This window comes from Cebidichthys violaceus, unplaced genomic scaffold (genome assembly GCF_023349555.1).
Source record: "Cebidichthys violaceus isolate CVI_PGR_0920_01 unplaced genomic scaffold, fCebVio1.0.p SCAF_21, whole genome shotgun sequence".
Classification (NCBI taxonomy): domain Eukaryota; kingdom Metazoa; phylum Chordata; class Actinopteri; order Perciformes; family Stichaeidae; genus Cebidichthys; species Cebidichthys violaceus.
In genome coordinates this window covers 11,047,932-11,065,246 of record NW_027176384.1, presented here as the reverse complement: position 1 = coordinate 11,065,246, position 17,315 = coordinate 11,047,932, and the positions used below count along the sequence as shown (strand labels likewise).

At 43.6% G+C, this 17,315-nt stretch overlaps 1 protein-coding gene across 3 annotated transcripts; it reads right to left on the bottom strand.

Annotated features, from left to right (window-relative positions):
• Positions 1–340: 340 nt before the first annotated feature.
• pacsin2 (protein kinase C and casein kinase substrate in neurons 2) lies at positions 341–16,817 on the bottom strand. 3 transcript variants are annotated; one of them, XM_068717357.1, is made up of 11 exons: positions 16,688–16,817; positions 10,540–10,631; positions 10,263–10,419; positions 9,925–10,160; positions 8,341–8,496; positions 8,070–8,245; positions 7,811–7,931; positions 5,888–6,018; positions 3,553–3,717; positions 2,315–2,502; positions 341–2,169 (listed from the first exon to the last, which is right to left on the bottom strand). In XM_068717357.1, the coding sequence occupies exons 2-11, from the start codon at positions 10,594–10,596 to the stop codon at positions 2,057–2,059; spliced, it is 1,500 nt and encodes a 499-aa protein (XP_068573458.1). In that variant the 5' UTR covers positions 10,597–10,631; positions 16,688–16,817; the 3' UTR covers positions 341–2,056. The 3 variants fall into 3 exon arrangements, with proteins under 3 accessions (XP_068573458.1, XP_068573459.1, XP_068573457.1); XM_068717358.1 differs by lacking the exon at positions 3,553–3,717; XM_068717356.1 differs by lacking the exon at positions 341–2,169 and having other exon boundaries at positions 2,472–3,717.
• Positions 16,818–17,315: the final 498 nt, after the last annotated feature.

Here is a 17,315-nt window from a genome sequence, read left to right as displayed (position 1 = left end):
CTCTCCTTTAGAAGTGGTTTTTAGAAGAAGCCATATTCCTACAATGAACGTGATCTTGCACCAAAATACATTCTTCTTACGGTAATTTTTTTGGTAACTTTGGTAACTAATTATTGCCAAAATATGTGACACTAATATGAAAAAGTATAAGAGTCTTCACGAGTTGGGCACTCTACAAACAAAATAACTGTACAACTGAACTACTAGTGACTAGTGTTAAATTAATTATATCCAAAATTAACTTGTTTTCTCTTAACACACAAATATAAAAAGGAGCTCTTTTTACATCCAGTAAATACCTCAACATCATAAGCTGAAGTTTAAAGACAAAGGCAAAATATATCTTTCCAATAAATTCATTTATTATGTCGTGGGACAACATTTACAAACCTTACTGTGCAAGTACAGCTGTTGCTGCGTTTTGACGTCAGCATGCCCTGAAAACATGGCAAATGTCTCCTTTCTCACCGTTATTATAGATAACAGAATTAATCTTCTTGTGCTGCAGTTAAAGGCATCAAATTGCTTCTTTTTTTTTCCAATTATGTCATCGATACACTGGGCAACTAATTTAGAGCTTGCAGAAAATACAAGCCTACAAAAATACTTGATTCAAACATATATATTCAGGTGATTAAATCAGGTAGATCCATTCATATCATTGCTACTAAGGGAAACAATTATTCACATATTTGTTGATTAATTCAATGAATATGGCCCTCTGTGATGGGAAAAATAATCATATTTACAAATATATCAAAATAACAGATTCAAAGGATATTTGCCATAAAACATACAATTACCATACAAACTAATTCTCAGTCACATCATTCTAACACGAGTAGAACAAAAGCACTTGTGGCATCATAAATTAACAATCAATTTCAAACTACATATCATGTGATATCGATGCTTAATTTCTTCTAATATTTTTCATCCAGGCTATTTACATGCATCTATGTAATGCCACACTTGTCTGCGGTTTTATTGCTTATAAATTGTAATATATTCCCCCCCCCCAAAAAAAAACACTTAAAATATTCTCCCATAACTTGACATTTAACAAGAAGTAAGAGAAATTACAACATATTCAAGTGTGATAAATGTTTGTGAAAAACTTTCAGTGTTGGATGAAAAATAATAACCCATAAAGTATTACAATCTACAATTGACAGAAAGAACAGAGATTGTTTTGTGAGGAGCTTCAGGACAGTTTGTTCTGGGGGTTAATGGGTCAGAACAAGAAATAACCTAACATCAGCGAAACTGAACAATCAAAAGTGATAAAATACAATCAGTGAATGTACATTCAATTGCAATGACTACAGGAACCAACCCATCAGCATAAGGCTCTAATTGATTTGATCATTCCTTCTTAAAATACAGAACCCTGAAAAGGAATGAACAATTTAAGCACAAATTAAAAAAAAACATCAGGTCAAACCTGTCACACTAATCTCAACACAAGGGCCTACTTTGTCAAGAAAAAATCAAAAAAATCTAACAATTAACAGTTATGGACTGGATTCTAGCAGGTAGAAATGGGTTCAAACCTAAAATAGATAATCATGTTTATAAAAGGCTCATCTCCCTTAAAGAACCCATAGTGGCTTGCATATTAAGGCTGCATGTAACATCGCAAGACGATTTGTCCGTGTCATCCCAGTGTTTCGTTTAAACAATATATATAAATTCACACATAAATTTAATTTTCATCTAATATATACTTGAGAGGCTATTATTTTTGTAACAGCGTAAATGGGATTCTAAGTAACATAACATATCTAACACTGACAGCGATCTGTCTCCGTGATCTTCTTCGCGTGGAATCATCTGGAAACTTGTTGTTAATTTCCATCGAAACAGTCGATCTGTGAAAAGTAACATCTCAAGTGGTCCTTTAATAATCTGAAACTTCTCCTTCTCCGTCCTTCTCCAACACCAGTCCGGTCTTCACTGACGGGCAGAAAAAGGCTTAAAAAAAAATAATAAGGCAGAGTTTCGATTCGCAACAAACTTTCTTCTTTCTTCACATTTGTTAATTTGTGATAATGTATTACTGGATGTCTTCCACATAGTTAGCAGGATAAAGGCCGGTTTTTCCATCCTTAAGCCGGCCTTTGCACCAACCCTGGTCATCTTCTTCTCGAAGTTTGGTTAGTTCTTCCCCTGGAGGGAGGAGGAGGAGGAGGAGGAGGAGGAAGGGATGAATATTTGTATTACAAAAACCCTACTGGGATGTGGCAGACTTGTCAAAACATTTGCTCTTTTTTTTTTGTAGTCTCTGAATTTTGGAGTCTTTCGCACCACGTACCTGCTTTGAATGTCAGCTCGTCCTGCTCCTGTCCTTCGTAGTCATAGAGGGCTCTGACAGCCACAGATAGGACCGGAGAAGCCGGCTCGTCTTCGAATGGATTCCCGTCACCGTTGGTGGAGAAGGGGTTACCACCCGTACCCGTGTCTTCATCCGACCAGTCCGGAGTCTTCTCCGTACTGCTCGCACTGGACGGACGCACAAAAGAGCCACTTAGAAAAATGTATTTTTTTTTTTTATGTTTATCTCAGGGCCTTTATGCATCGACGGGACAATCCAGCATGCCAGACGGAAGCAGGGACCAAAATTCAAAAGTTAGAAAAAGCGAGAAAAATAAATACAACACCAAGTAAAGTTAAGTCGAACACACAAAAAGCCAAAAGTGCATTTCAAGGTCCAGGGGCAGCTTTGTGATTCATCCTGAAAACTCCATTTCCATTTAGTGCAAAAAAAAAAAAACATGCTTACTTTCGGCATCGGCGCTACAAAGCAAGCGTTCGGTTCGGGCGGCATGACAAAGTCTCTTTGATGCCACTTTAAGATCAACAGCTTCAAGTGAGAGCGCACACAATGCAACAAAACAACATGACCACGCATGAAGAGGCACAGAAAAATACAGCAAACATGAGACCAAGCAAGACGAATCAAGAGTTGTGAATGCATGATTGGAGTTTAACCCGAACGGCCAACAGAGGGAGCCACCTAAACACTGGAAAGAACTTGGCTCTGACAATGTTATAAGATGAAAAAACAATAAACACACACCAGCACATGTATAAAGTATTTACAGTCAGACCTGTCCCCAGTGTCTAGAATAGAGAAACTGGTTTTATGTACACTTAATCTGAAGTTATACAGCATGTACATTTTCATGCAATTGTGTCTAAGTGTGTCCATATTCAGATCTGACTGTAAGACATTTCCCACAGCAGAGGCATGTGCATGACATGTAGTGTTCTGCAAGACACGGCACTGTAAGAAGAGACAGGGACAGACACATATCGGCGTTGTGTGCCAGCGTTCCAGCGACCATGCAGAGCAACACAACAAACTGCCACCTGAGGGAGGAGAGAGGGACGTAAAAGGAAGGAGGGATCAAAAGGAACCGAGACAAGGAAACGGCGCGAAAAAAAAGAGACGCGGAGCGATCGGCGATTCCGTGACGACAAAGATAGAAATTAGAAAAAAAAAGTGGCAGGGGAGGTTGTTCGGGAGTGTTTTCTCTTCTGTTCACCAACGTTTTTATTTCCTCTTTATTCACACTGATGTTGTTGACTGTGGTCTGCTGCTCCACGGCCGTCGTCGTCGTCTCCTCCTCTTCCTCCTCCTCCTCCTCATCTTCTTCGTCTTCTTCATCAAAGGGGTTTGAGCCCACTGGCGCTGTGCTAGTGGGCACAGTCAGGCTGACAGCATGGGACACAGTGAGAGATCGGTTGTTGCATTGCACACACACAGACAGACACACAGACAGACACACACACACGGCCTGCAGACATGCTTAAACGTACGCTGCGCATGTTAGCACACCCGGCTAACGAGTGTACTTCCTACAGTAGTGGGCTTCACCAAGGAGCCAAGGAGCTTAGTGAACAGTAAAGTGTGGCTTTGTTTCACTCGATAGACGACCCAGAAATGATTGTATTTCGATGTAATAATGAACCTGAGTAACATAAACAAGGTTGTACAATCGGCTTTGCTTGTTTTGACTTGAGTGCCACTGCTTGTACTAAAAATGTTTTTAAAAAAATCCTAATTATTACAAAGCTATAAAAACATCAATGAGACACTTTCTTAGCGCCACATCAAACACTTAATCGTCTGCTCTGGTTCGTGTAGGTGCTGAATGTCTCTGAAGCAGTCACATGACGGCCGTTTACTTCCTCCTATTGTCACTTTCTGCATCGAGGAACAAGCCTTGCAACGGCCCTCCACCTGCATCAGAGGAAGCACGGGGTTTCTACTCCCTGTTTACCGAGTTACTGGACCATGAACAGCTCTGGCTATCTGTTGGCTCTAGAGTGTGTGAAGCGGAGAAATGTGAAACGCCTTTGTTTGCACAGCCATGTTCTCTTGAGTTGAGCCCGAGGAGTTGTTACACCAAACACCGTCTGGCACAATGTAACTTTGGATGGTTCCAGTCAACAAACAAAACCTTTAGAACTACGATTCAATGTATTCTGTACTACCGTCTTATCCGGTGGGTGTTTAAAATCTTTGTCATTGAAGCTTCAGATCATCAAAAAAAAAAAAAAAAGGCAAATATGTGACACGAATGAGGGCTTGTTTTTCAATCATGCTGATAATAAACTACTTAAGCTACAGTCACACCCAATCATTATGAAGGAAATGACAGAAAACAATGTGCTGTAAATGCTGGATGGAGGGGAGAGTCAAGTCAACAGTCTCAAGTTCAGGGGTCAGATGCTTCCCGTGCCTGACACTCCCTCTGTTGACTCCTCTACACACTCCTCAGTGCTCTCTGAATCCTCCACACACACACACACACACACACACACGCACACACACCTTCCTACCGAAGTCTGATTAAGGGGAGAGTTGCCAGAACACGGGACAGGATAATCACGACTAACCTCGCTTTAAATTCGGAACAATACGTTTAACACACTCGGCAACTTGCTCATCTATGCAAAACTGTTTCCTTTTTGGAAACAGTTCCTTTTCCACCGTGATGATGGACGCATGAGAAGTTTGTATCTAATCGGGTGTTTGTTTTCGTTTCTATGAACCACTGTTATGGCCTTGGTGCTGTTGCCACAACACTAGAGACAGATTTCACCACAGGGACAACTAAGTTCTTCTCTTATCTCCTCTTAAAAAGATTACATCGTGCTATTAAAGACTGCCAATCAAACACGGAGAGACTCTAAACCCTTCGCAGAGCACTCTTATTCTCAATGCTTAAGTCTCAAACAAGCCTGTGAATTCCTCTTTTTCTCTCATGAAAACATGTTCAACTTTCTTTCTCTTTAAATCGCACACTTGCCAAATCCAAGTTTCACTAAACCGGCCTTCTTTGAACTTCCCAGTAATATTCATGCTATAAAAATCTCTCTGCGTGTGTGTGTGTGTGTGTGTGTGTGTGTGTGTGTGTGTGTGTGTGTGTGTGTGTGTGTGTGTGTGTGTGTGTGTGTGTGTGTGTGTGTGTGTGTGTGTGTGTGTGTGTGTGAGAGAGTGATGTATTTCCACATTACTTTTTCTGGCTCGCTTTCAACTATGTACCAGCAGACTTGAGTCTCGCAGGGGTGAATTCTTTCCCAACAAACTGTGACAAAATGTTTACTGTTGCCACAGAGACGGCTGTGCACCTAGACGTCACTCCCGGAGCTTCCCTCATGTGACGCTTTACAAGCATTCCTGAAGAGGAAAACGCCATGTGTGGTGCGCTGGATGATCTCTGATGTGGGGAGTTTGGATGAGGAAGACAGGGAGTGAGTGTGTGTGTGTGTGTGTGTGTGTGTGTGTGTGTGTGTGTGTGTGCGTGTCTGCGTAATGAACGCTCGCTCAGTTAACTGTGTGTTTGTTAGAGACAGAAATATCTGATCAGATATCTACCTGCTGCTGGTCTTGGCAGGCTGAACAGGCTGGTCTGACCCAGTTGAACTGATGCCTGTCAGTGTGACGCCTTCTGATGGCTTTTTCTTTTCTCGTCTGCTGAGGGTTCGGTTCAGGTCTATGGACCAGTCCTGGGAGGGAGGGAGGGGGAGAGAGAGAGAGAGAGAGAGAGAGAGAGAGAGAGAGAGAGAGAGAGAGAGAGAGAGAGAGAGAGAGAGACACATTAGAGTCAAGTATTACTGTTTGGTTGAAAACATGCCTTCAAAGCTAGAAAAAGGGGGAGATGAAGTCACAGGCATGTACACAGCACTACACACACACACACACACACACACACACACACACACACACACACACACAGTAAACTGTACATGCATGATGAGTGCTTATACAGCAGTGTAGGCCTGATAAGATGAGACACACAACCATGTACAGAATCCATCACCTGTTGAAAGAAACACAGCACCAAGGAGTCTCCCCTCCACCAGAGGCCAACCAGCCATAACGGCAACACAGTTATAGAAAAGAAAGATTTGTATACATATATTTTATTCTTTTGGCCCACAAAGGACTGGTTTCATTCCTAGACTTTTATTTCCAGTAGAACTTTCCAGGATAAATCACATGATCGTGATCTCAATCTTGCGTTGGAGCAAGTGTGACTCGAACCTTTAAAGATCAGGAGGTCTTCCTGTCTGGCTCATGTTCCCTGAGACGTCGCTGAGCCACGGTGGCATCTGTGACGTACTGCAGGGTTCACATGGACAGAAGGAAGACTGGAAGGGCCACAGACGGGTCAGCGTTCACGGGTCGGAAAGAGCAGAGTCTGAGCTGTGGTAATAGTGGTAAAGAGTGATTCTAGAAGTTCTGATATGCAGGAAAAGGTGTGTAAAGGGAACAGAGGAGGATACGTCAATATACATTGGTGGGGACAATGCTGTGGACAGCCATGTGGTGTCTGCATGTACCAAGTGCCCCCCCCCCCCCCCCCACGGCTGCTGTGAAAAAGAACAGCCCTCCCATGCAGAACTCACTAAAATTGTCCTTCTTCTAAAGGAGCGAGGATGGGACCAGTCCAAATTCTGTCAGACATGAGGAAAGGGAAGTAGGTGTGGAAAAGGGTTAAAGTGGACCACACTGCGCCTAAAGCTGTAGAAACGTTAGTTTGTGAACGTAGAAATGACTTGGAACAGCAAATTATTCTAGGAATTGCTTCTTTATCAAACAACATGAGCTAAAGAGTCAGTGGCTTGCAGAATATTTGGATACCGATCAAGTTGGAGCCTCATTTTTGTGTATCGTGTCACAGAAAAGACCTTCTAAAACCGAGCTTTACTCAGAAAGACAAACAGCCTGGTAATGATGGAAGTGGATTGAGGCGCCCCATCCTAACAGCCAACGCCTTCGACAGCACTCAAAAGAACTAGAAATTGTAGCATTGCAAGCGCATCAAGCTTTCGCGTCCTATTCTTCTTATTTCACATCATGTTGGGAAGATGCCATGAAGCAAATTCCTCAGAAAGATTCACTTCCCGCCCTGCTGCCAAACGGCATACGTCAATGACAAAAAAATGACACTGGGCATTAACTCCGGCTTGGGCTACGTCTAACATTGTAAAAAGCTATTGCAACACCACCCATGACGTATTTTCAGCAGTATTAGTCCATTTCCACCGCTCTCTTTACTGGCGGTTCCTACAGGTGGGCCTGGGAGAGCACCAGGGGTCTTTAAGACTGGATTAATTAAAAGTGAGGGACCATGGCCTAATGTGTGTTCATGGATCTGTGACTTAGAAAAACCCTTTTGGGAACCTATTGAGAGACCAGTCCAGATGGTTCGCCTCCATTTCTTCTCTAACAAACATTTAGCCTTCCTTCTCTTTTCTTCTGCTCTTGTATTTGTATGAATCCAGGTTGTAATACCTCAAACTGGGGCCAGTTCATTGGCATGCCGGGGCCGTGATTGGACCGGAACCATTTCAGGTCATCTTCAGCATCAGTAGCAGAGACCGTGTCTTCCAGCGTGTGGTAGATCGTCTGGAATCTATGGAAACAATAGTGTACATTTTATTTCTAGGTGAGAAGCATCTCTAACAGCTTTGTTCATGAGCTGCTCCACGTACGCATTCAGACATTATATGATTGGAGAAGAGCAACCAACGTTGACTGTCCCGTGTCTGACCTGTGATTGGTCGAGAGATCCAGGTGCTGTTTCACCTCCAGCAGCAGCTCTCTGAAGAAGCAGATTCGTTTGTCTTCAAACTGCTGCCACTGCTCAAACACCTGCTCCATGTTCTCCATATACTGAGGGGTCAACTTGTCGAGTTCCTCCAGGGATTTCTGATAGCGTTCTTTAGTCTGGGAGAAAAGGGGAGGAACGAGGTGACAATTCAAACACAATAAAAACACAAGCTCGACACTCGACCTCGTCTGTTTCCAAAAGGTAGCCCTACCTTCTGCGCCTCCTGCTGACTCTTCTCCAGCTTCTCCTGGAGCTTCTTTTGGGCCTCGGGGTTGTTGTTGCTCTCCAGTTTGCTGTTGGTCTCCCTGCTGGCTGCCAGCTTCTCTTCTTTACAGGCAGAGTGGTAAGACTTCTTCATTGTCTCCATCTGTAGAGTCAATGGATAGATTAAAATACAGGCGACAGCGCCAGTCTTTTAAAGGGTAACTCGGAGCAAACCAAATGTGACTTGACTTTCTCTTTGTTAATAAGGTTGATTAACACACCTAAATGTGTGTCAGTCGTCATTTTTAGGAATCATTACAACTAATATCCTACCAAGAGAAACGGATTTGTTATTTGAGGCTCCGGAATTAATGAATAACACTTCATACATAAAAACCAACTCGTGTGAGGGAGGCAGCATGGAAACACTGGTGCCTGATAAAGTTAGATATGTGATGCATTCAACCACTCATCTACTCTATCTCTTTGTTTATATTTAAACTCCGAACAGATATGAATTATGGATGCAAACCCATCTATTGCGGTTTTGTCTGAGGAGTGTCTCGGGCTGTGGCCGGTGTAATTTGGGCCGAGGCCAGAGCAGTCACGTGACCCCAAACATGAGGTCATAAGTAGCCTCCCTAATTTAATATAGCAGGCGGTTGGGTGTCAATCCAATAGAACCCATGAGGACCATGAGTTGAATACCGTATCCCGTTTAGAATGCATGTGTCTATTATTGACATACTGCCCCTGTCACCCCTGTCAGCTGCTCACTCTCTAGACCAGTTAATTAGCCTGATTTCCTCTCTGCCCTCGACCCACTTGTCCCCCCGTATGTCTGCTCAATCAATAAACCACTCGGGCTACAGAACTGCATTGTTCTGTCGCCGCTCAATGACAAGGCCAGGATGTCGCCACCCCCTGCTGACATCTCACACACACACACACACACACACACACACACACACACACACACACACACACACACACACACACACACACACACACACACACACACACACACACACACAGGAAGTGGGGGCAAGGAGCCTGGAGGTTGCGAAACGTCTTTGTGGCTTTGAGCAGACAAACACTTGGGTGTGCACGTTCTTAAAATGCGTGCACAGAAACAGAAAGGCATGTGCGTGCCGCCGAGTAAAACAGGCTTCCAAAATGAAAGTAGTGGGAAATACATTGACCTGATTTTGAAACTAAGACGTGTCCCTGTAGTCCCTCGGTGTTTCCTTCCCTTCTACTGGCAGTCAAAAGAACTACAGGACACAGTTACTGGCCGCCATCTTAGCACAAGATGGCTAACGTTGGGCAACGGCTTGTTGTTCAATATCAAGAGGTTGCGACTGTGGTTCGGCTCTGTTGCCGTTTAGCAAGCAGGTAGTCATGGAGGGAAAACAATAGCTAGCGAGTCAGTAATATGTAATCATGTGAACTGAAGGGTCAAATTGATTGTCATGGCTGTAATCAGTGACTTGAAAAAGGACTTGCTTGTGGTGGCTGCTCAGCTGTGTGTAGATTAAAACATTATACTATTTGGTATCCAGCGAGTTCCTGTTGAGTTTGAGAGCCACACCTCTTTGAGTTTCTTTGCCCAGGGTTTCTGAGCCTTACGGAAGCCGTCGTCAGCCTCTTTGGTCTCTTTGTAGCCGCCGATCATCTGTTTGTGGTAGGAGTCTCTCTGCCAGTTCTTCAGCTTCTCGTAGTCTTCTCCCATCAGTGCCGATTTCACCTCCATGTGGAGCTCGCTCACCTTCTCCGCCTCCGTGCACAGAGCGGACCACGCCCGCTCCAACGTGCCATACTGAGGGCCTGAGGGACGAGACATTTACCAGTCAGGGTCTGCGACAGTCACGCTTTCGGGAATTATGGGAAAATACATCCGTCCCCCCCCCCCCCAATGACGCCAAATACCTTTTTCTATGAGTTGCCGCCAGCGCTTCCCCCATTCTGTAAGCTGCTGTGCGTAAGACTTTTCAATACGCGCCCGCTCATGAAGACAGCTCATCAGATCGTTACAGAGCCGATTGCCATCGTCTACCCGCTTCACCGATCGTTTGTAGTTACCAACCTGAAAACCAGCGGCGGACAGAAAAAAAAAAAAAAGAAAGAAAGAAAAAAAAAAAATCATGAAAGAAGAATAATGACCCAGGATTTAGGGGAAGATGGTGTGAAGGAATTCATGTCTCACCTCCCAGAAGCTATCACTGGAGACATCGGTCATGGATTCATCGTAGGAGCCCGACATCGCTGCTGCCCTCAGTAACACTCAGAGTGTGGGGCCTGGAAAAACACATGAAAACAAAAAACACCCTCTTAGCTCGGATACTACATCAGATATTCAAGCTATAAAAAAAAAAAGATAATATCATGAATAGTTATTTCTTTTTATGTTTAAGAGAGAGAAAATGAATCAAGTTAATAATTGATAAACAATTCATAGTTTTAGTAATTTATCCGATTTCTTTTTTGCAGGGTAAGCTTCTCAAATATAGCATGGAAGGAGCTAATATTAGAGACCGTTGAGTTATTGAACAAATTCTGCAAAGAGGAAGGGAAACATATTTTTTTTAATCACGTTAAACAAGGTCATTCAGTCACAGCACCATTCCTCACACATTGATAAGAGGGTGAATAATACGGTGCCCAAGAAAAGAAACAGTTCAGAGGAGTAATACAGAAAGAAATGGAAGGGGAAGTTGAAGTGTGTGATCTGGTTTGATAATCTAAGCAGCAGGTGGTTTTTTTTTTTCTTCCCCCCATTCATTTCTATAACCTCACAACCCTCAACACACGACCAACTGAACCACAGTGGTTGCTGGCAGCACAGAGTCTGAGCTAAAGAAAGTGTGAAGAAGAAGAAGAAGCACACAGTGGGCAGCTTCCGTTTCCTTCAGACGGGTTCCACAGACGCTCCTCTGTTACTCTCCTCACAGCCATCGCTTCAAAACTCAACAGGCTCCCTTTATTCATCCCCTCCATCCTCTTCCTCTCCTCCGTCAGCCTGGAGCATCTCCTCTACAGCCTGACTGGCCCTGTTCAGATCTACTATCTCATAGCTATATATATATATATATATATATATATATATATATATATATATATATATATATATATATATATATATATATATATATATATACATACATATATATATATATATATATATATACACACACACACACACATACATATATATATATACACACACACACACACACACACACACACACACACACACACACACACACACACACACACACACACACACACACACACACACACACACACACACACACACATATATATATATACACAAATATACATATATATATATATTCAGATTGTGGTCACGCACAGCTGAGACAGACTGCTGTGGATTCCCAGCATCAGCAACTCGTCTGAAATGCATCTCAAGTGACCTGCTCAAGATCGGATTTGTACTTTCCGGCTCGCATTTAATTGCACCTCTGAGGAAATTGCGACCACTAGTAGGAGGGAAATGCATTTGAATTCAATAGTGACGCTCATCTGTCAGTCTTTGACACAATGAACAGACTAAATGATGGATTCGGGGCTTAAATTTAACATAAACTCATAATATAAACAACCAGATTTGATAAGGAACCCTTAAGTTGGATATTAAAGAGTTGTGACAAAGATATGGTAAAGTAATGTAATAATAATAATAATAATAATAATAAAACAATGTAAAATGTATGGACATTAAATGTGTTTTTGATCTTTCTGTTAAGATAATATTTTCGGGACTCATCTTGGTCCAACCTTCATCACTTGTTATTCTCTAGACTAGCCTGATAGTCAGTCAGTTACACTCATTCAATCATCAGTCATAGCTAATGAACACTCATCTCTAATGTGGAGCTGTCCCCTTGTGATCGGAGCACACACGATGTGCCGAGTGTGAACACACAAGACCTTTATGAGCTGAGCGAGACAGCGAGAGGATGATGGCTGGTGTGTGTGTGTGTGTGTGTGTGTGTGTGTGTGTGTGTGTGTGTGTGTGTGTGTGTGTGAGAAAGAGTGTGTGTGTGTGTGTGTGTGTTGGCCAATGGTCAGTGATCCGTGGTCCGTGCCCTCCAGGGCAGGACTTGGACAGAGGGCAGTATTGTGGTCACTGCTAGCTTGGGAACAATCCTCCCTTTAACTGTGTTTGTACTTTGCAATCAGGTCAGTCAAACAGAGACACACACACACACACACACACACACACACACACACACACACACACACACACACACACACACACACACACACACACAGTGAGTCCAGAGATGCGTGTTGCTTCAGAACCCTCACAAGCATTAATAACAATATTAATGCACTAATAAATATATTTGTCAGCATCACACACACTATCCAGCCCAGTCTCGTCATCTTGTCCCTTTGGCATTTCCCCCACCAGCTGTCCACATTCTTCATTCACCGATCACTGCTGCAGCACAAGAGAGGGACACACGAGGGACACAAATATCTGCTCTAAACATGGCAACACGTCGTCCGACGCTGCTGAGCACAAACCTCCATATATTTTGGTTTTATTAAATCAAGCGGCTCTACCAGCGGAATGTACGATCAAAACATAAGGACACGCGCATAGATATTAATGGAAAATGGCTTTCCGTAGCCCAAAGATCTTTTCATTTTGGAATTCCCTTTTATCACAGAAGCTATTTCCCAGGCCTGATGTAATCAACAGCAAACAGGAACAGCCGTCTGGACACCCTCGGCTCTGCAGGACGCGGGGAATGTGTTAAACAATTGAACGCGGCTTGACCCACAACTGTAAACAATGCTGTTGACTAAGGCCAGGTCTGAAGTCCACCTAATCTGTCACTCGACAGGAGAACACTGGAAACCCAACACTGTGTGCTACTATGCACAACCAAAAGAAACACATGGGAATGAGGGCGTTTTGTCGGGAATGGCAGATGGACACATTTCCATCTGACGTTGGGGTTTTTAAATCATCAGAAATTGACAAGAACATCAAACAACTGTCTTAATGACAAATGCATGATTTCATCAAGGCCGCAGAGACTTGAACAGGGCTTCTTAGATTACAGGCTTAGTGATTATGTAATCAAACACAACAATGATATCCACTGAAGTCCGATAAGTAAAAGCACTGAGCATGCTGGAATGTGGCTGCAGACGACAGCCTGAAGATAGAAGCGAACGAATGCATTCCTCAACGCTGCCATGTCTGAAGCGGCTCACAAATCATTTCACAAAATTGCATCCAAAATTTGCCACAGATGAGGCAGTTTAAAGTCTTTTAAAAAGTAGAAGTAGGGTTCACAAATATCCGTAGATTGTTCATTTGTGAGCGATGATTCAGAGCGACAGCTGCATGTGACCAGCTGAGGCCACAGATGATCGGGTGTGTTACTTAAAAAAGGACACGAAAGCTTCCTCTGCTACGCTGTTTAGACGTCGGCACGAGAGGCCGACGAACTTCTACAACCACCAGCGAGGAAAAGGGAACGTCGGAGGATGGGTGAAGAAGACGCGACCGAATATGCAAAATGTCGGGAAAAGACGGCGGGGCACAATAGACCCTTGTGTGAACGAGAGCATACTCTTTCTCACACAAACCACCAGCAGACTAGACTGTGTCTATTCACCCCGTGTTTATGTTTCTCAGAGTGCTCTGGTGTCATGGCTGAGGAGCAGGAAACAACAGCAGAGATGAGAGTATACACAACCGACAGGCACATGCATACCTGCCCTGAAGTGTGTTTAGTGAGTGGAATATTATCAGAGCGCCAGGAAAACCAACCTCAGAGGTATTTTGTAACAGACTGCACACTGATTATATATCAATTCCATCATTATTTTTGAGCACATTTGACTCATTAAAGATGTGGGAGGTCGTGTTATTTAAACTGCAGTGATTGAGGCGGGTCACTTCAGACCAAACGCTTATCAGCAGAATATAGCAAGGACGGAATAATGTCACACAATCTCAACGAGTTTTCGTTCTGCCTGAATCTGGCCGGCCTCCTAATCGGTACCTGCTGGAGAGGGGGAACGTGTGCACGGTGTGTGTGGAGTTATCCCGAGGTTCAGCCGCGTCTCCGTGATTGTTAGTGTAAACGAGAACCAACAGCGCTCACAGGTTCTGTCTAAAAGGAGAACGCACCAGTTCAAAAAAAAAAAAAAAAATCGAGAAAGTCAAAAATTATGTGTGGCTTAAAATGTCTCGTTTACAAACCATTACTTCAAATTAAAGAAAGAAAAAAAAAAGAAGACACAGCAACACTCAACTCACAATCATCAGTACAAGAGCGAATCGTGGGGATTGAGGGTGCGATTACATAACAAGCACGCTTTAAAAATACTCTTTGCCAATGTCTTAATCGCATGAAACTTGCTTATCTAAGCAGGGGGTGATATTTTTTTGGTGTTAGCTTCCATTTCCTTCCTTTGTTGCATAAAGCAACTGCAATACCTCACAGCTCAGCTCTGCGGCTGAGCTGATCTATCCCTTCAATATTGCACTTTCCCAGCAGGACGTTGCTAAATCCCAACTGGGCTGTGAGAGGGAGAGAAAATACGACCATTCCTTTGCTTCTTCCTCTCTGGTTGCACACAAGCTTTGGAGGTCAAAAGTTTCCGTGGCAGTCGCAGGTCACAACCTTGATTTTCTTTCCCCGTCAGTCATTCACCTCTGCCCTCCTTTCTCGTGTGAGCTCAACAGCTGCACGGGACTGCTGATCTGACAGCCTTTCAAACCTCTCGGTAACTCACTGCAGCTTTTATAGAGATCCCTGACGGAGACAATGAAACCGCTGGTCCATCAACACCGCTGGTCCACTTGTGGCCTCGCCATAACTGACCGGTCCGGTCGCTCAGAAACCCCTTTGCTTCACGGTCAGGGGGCGGGGGGACAATGGCATTTGTTCCACACTTTCAAGCATTTTCCACTGGACACGCCAGCAGCATAGAGAGGAACATAATAGAGGGAAATTCGGTATTACATGACAGGGAAGGGGAGATCCTGATGTCACCGACGGGCAAATTGTGCACTTTTTCCTGTGGAAGCCCCGGTCCTGCACGCAGAGCCTCATGTGATGCATTTAAAGCTGCAGACTTTTCAGGAAAGTGCCATGAACAAAAGTCATCTGCTAGCCCTGTGACCTATTATGGTGTGTTCTTCTATACTGTATGTGTGCACATACAGCAGTTCTCTCTACTCCTGCTTTCTTTGAGTCTCGCTATGGTGGATGTAGTTGATGTTCACTCATATGACTCAATTCTGCTGGACAATGGCTCATATCCTTTTAGCTGCTTTGTGTGTGTGTGTGTGTGTGTGTGTGTGTGTGTGTGTGTGTGTGTGTGTGTGTGTGTGTGTGTGTGTGTGTGTTCTCTTGGATAATACACCAATAAAGATCCCTCGAAATGGAAGAGCAGAGCCTTCAGCCTAAATTGGGATACCCTCTCTAAGTTTAGCTTGGTTCTGTGAAGGAGCAGAGCGATCACTTCACATGGCCCCCCCCCAGAAAAATAAAAGGGAACCACAGAGCTTTCACTACTGCTTCACCCTGACAACAATAATCCCCCAACAAACACAAACCACATATAAAACCTTGCAGTCACTAAGCATGTCTAAATACTCAGCTGCATGACTGTCAACTCCCACTGATTCATGACAATGTCATGAGTACTGGCTGTCACACTCAGAAGATAGGCCAAGCTCCCTACTTCCTGCTCCAAGTGATTAATAACCTCGTGTTGACTTCTGTAAATGATCCCAACATTACAGCCACTCCAATGAGAAACCTAACACATACTTCTGCACACGTAACTTTGGGTGAAATGTGCAGAAGTACCAGGAGTCAGGACTGAACTTGGCAGCAAGTTGGCACTGCGCAATTTAAAATCCACTGGCTGGACTGAGCACGCAGCAGCAGGAACTGAGCCATCTCTCTCCATAGGAAATTATATAAACGTATGTAATATTGTGGGCATAGCATGCAGGATGATATGACATCGACCAGGAGGTTATCTTTACTTGCGAAACCCTGCCCCGCCCTTTATCACTCCAGGCAATGAAACACTAGTCTCTCTGATACAGACAGTCAATGGCGAACTAGTTTAACTTGTATCTTATAACCTAATACAACATAAGTCACTGACTTACCTCAGTCGTGTATTTTACTAACTTAAATCGTGTAAAACGTTGACCACAGTACCATCCTCCTTAACTTTAAAGTTAGCCCCCTGACGTCAGCTCAAATGTTGGCGAATTACCCACAAACCCCCTTGGTTAAAAAGTTAACCGGTAACACGTAAAAGTCTTTGTTTAAGCTCACCTGGCACCGGTTTATTCCCGTGGACGGGTTGTGTTTAAGTGAAGAGTTAAATTCTCTTGGTGGTGTCAATACCCCAAATCTTTTCGCCCGTTTTTCTGCTCCGCAGCAGCAGCACCATCGACCGACTGACTGACACCACAGTCAGTTAGATGTAGCACGGCACGGAGCATCCGGTTCACCTTTTCAAAATAAGACCAGCAGCGAAAGGGTGAAAACAAAAGTAAACGTACTATGCAGATAAAATGACAAATATATTTTATGTAGCCAACATATGACATCAAATTAATTCCAATAATAATAATACATAATTAGGTTAAATTTTGTCTTAGCAATAGAGGCACCAAAGTGTCACAGCGCGTGCCAAAACCCACTTGTATTTTCATTCACCTAACTTCCGCCCTTGCAATATTGCAGACTCGCTAGCTTTATCATGCAAACTAGGGAGAGGCGCGGCTGTCTGACGTCACATCCCTTAAAAAAAGTTGTTCTGGTTACTTTATCATGAGGCACCCTGGTTCCCGCTATGAGGTCTGGGGCCCTCCAGGGGCCCTAGAGAGGCTTCTAGGGCAACTACAGTGGAGCTCTAGGATAGATTGTTTCCCCATGTAATAAAATATCAAGCACATTT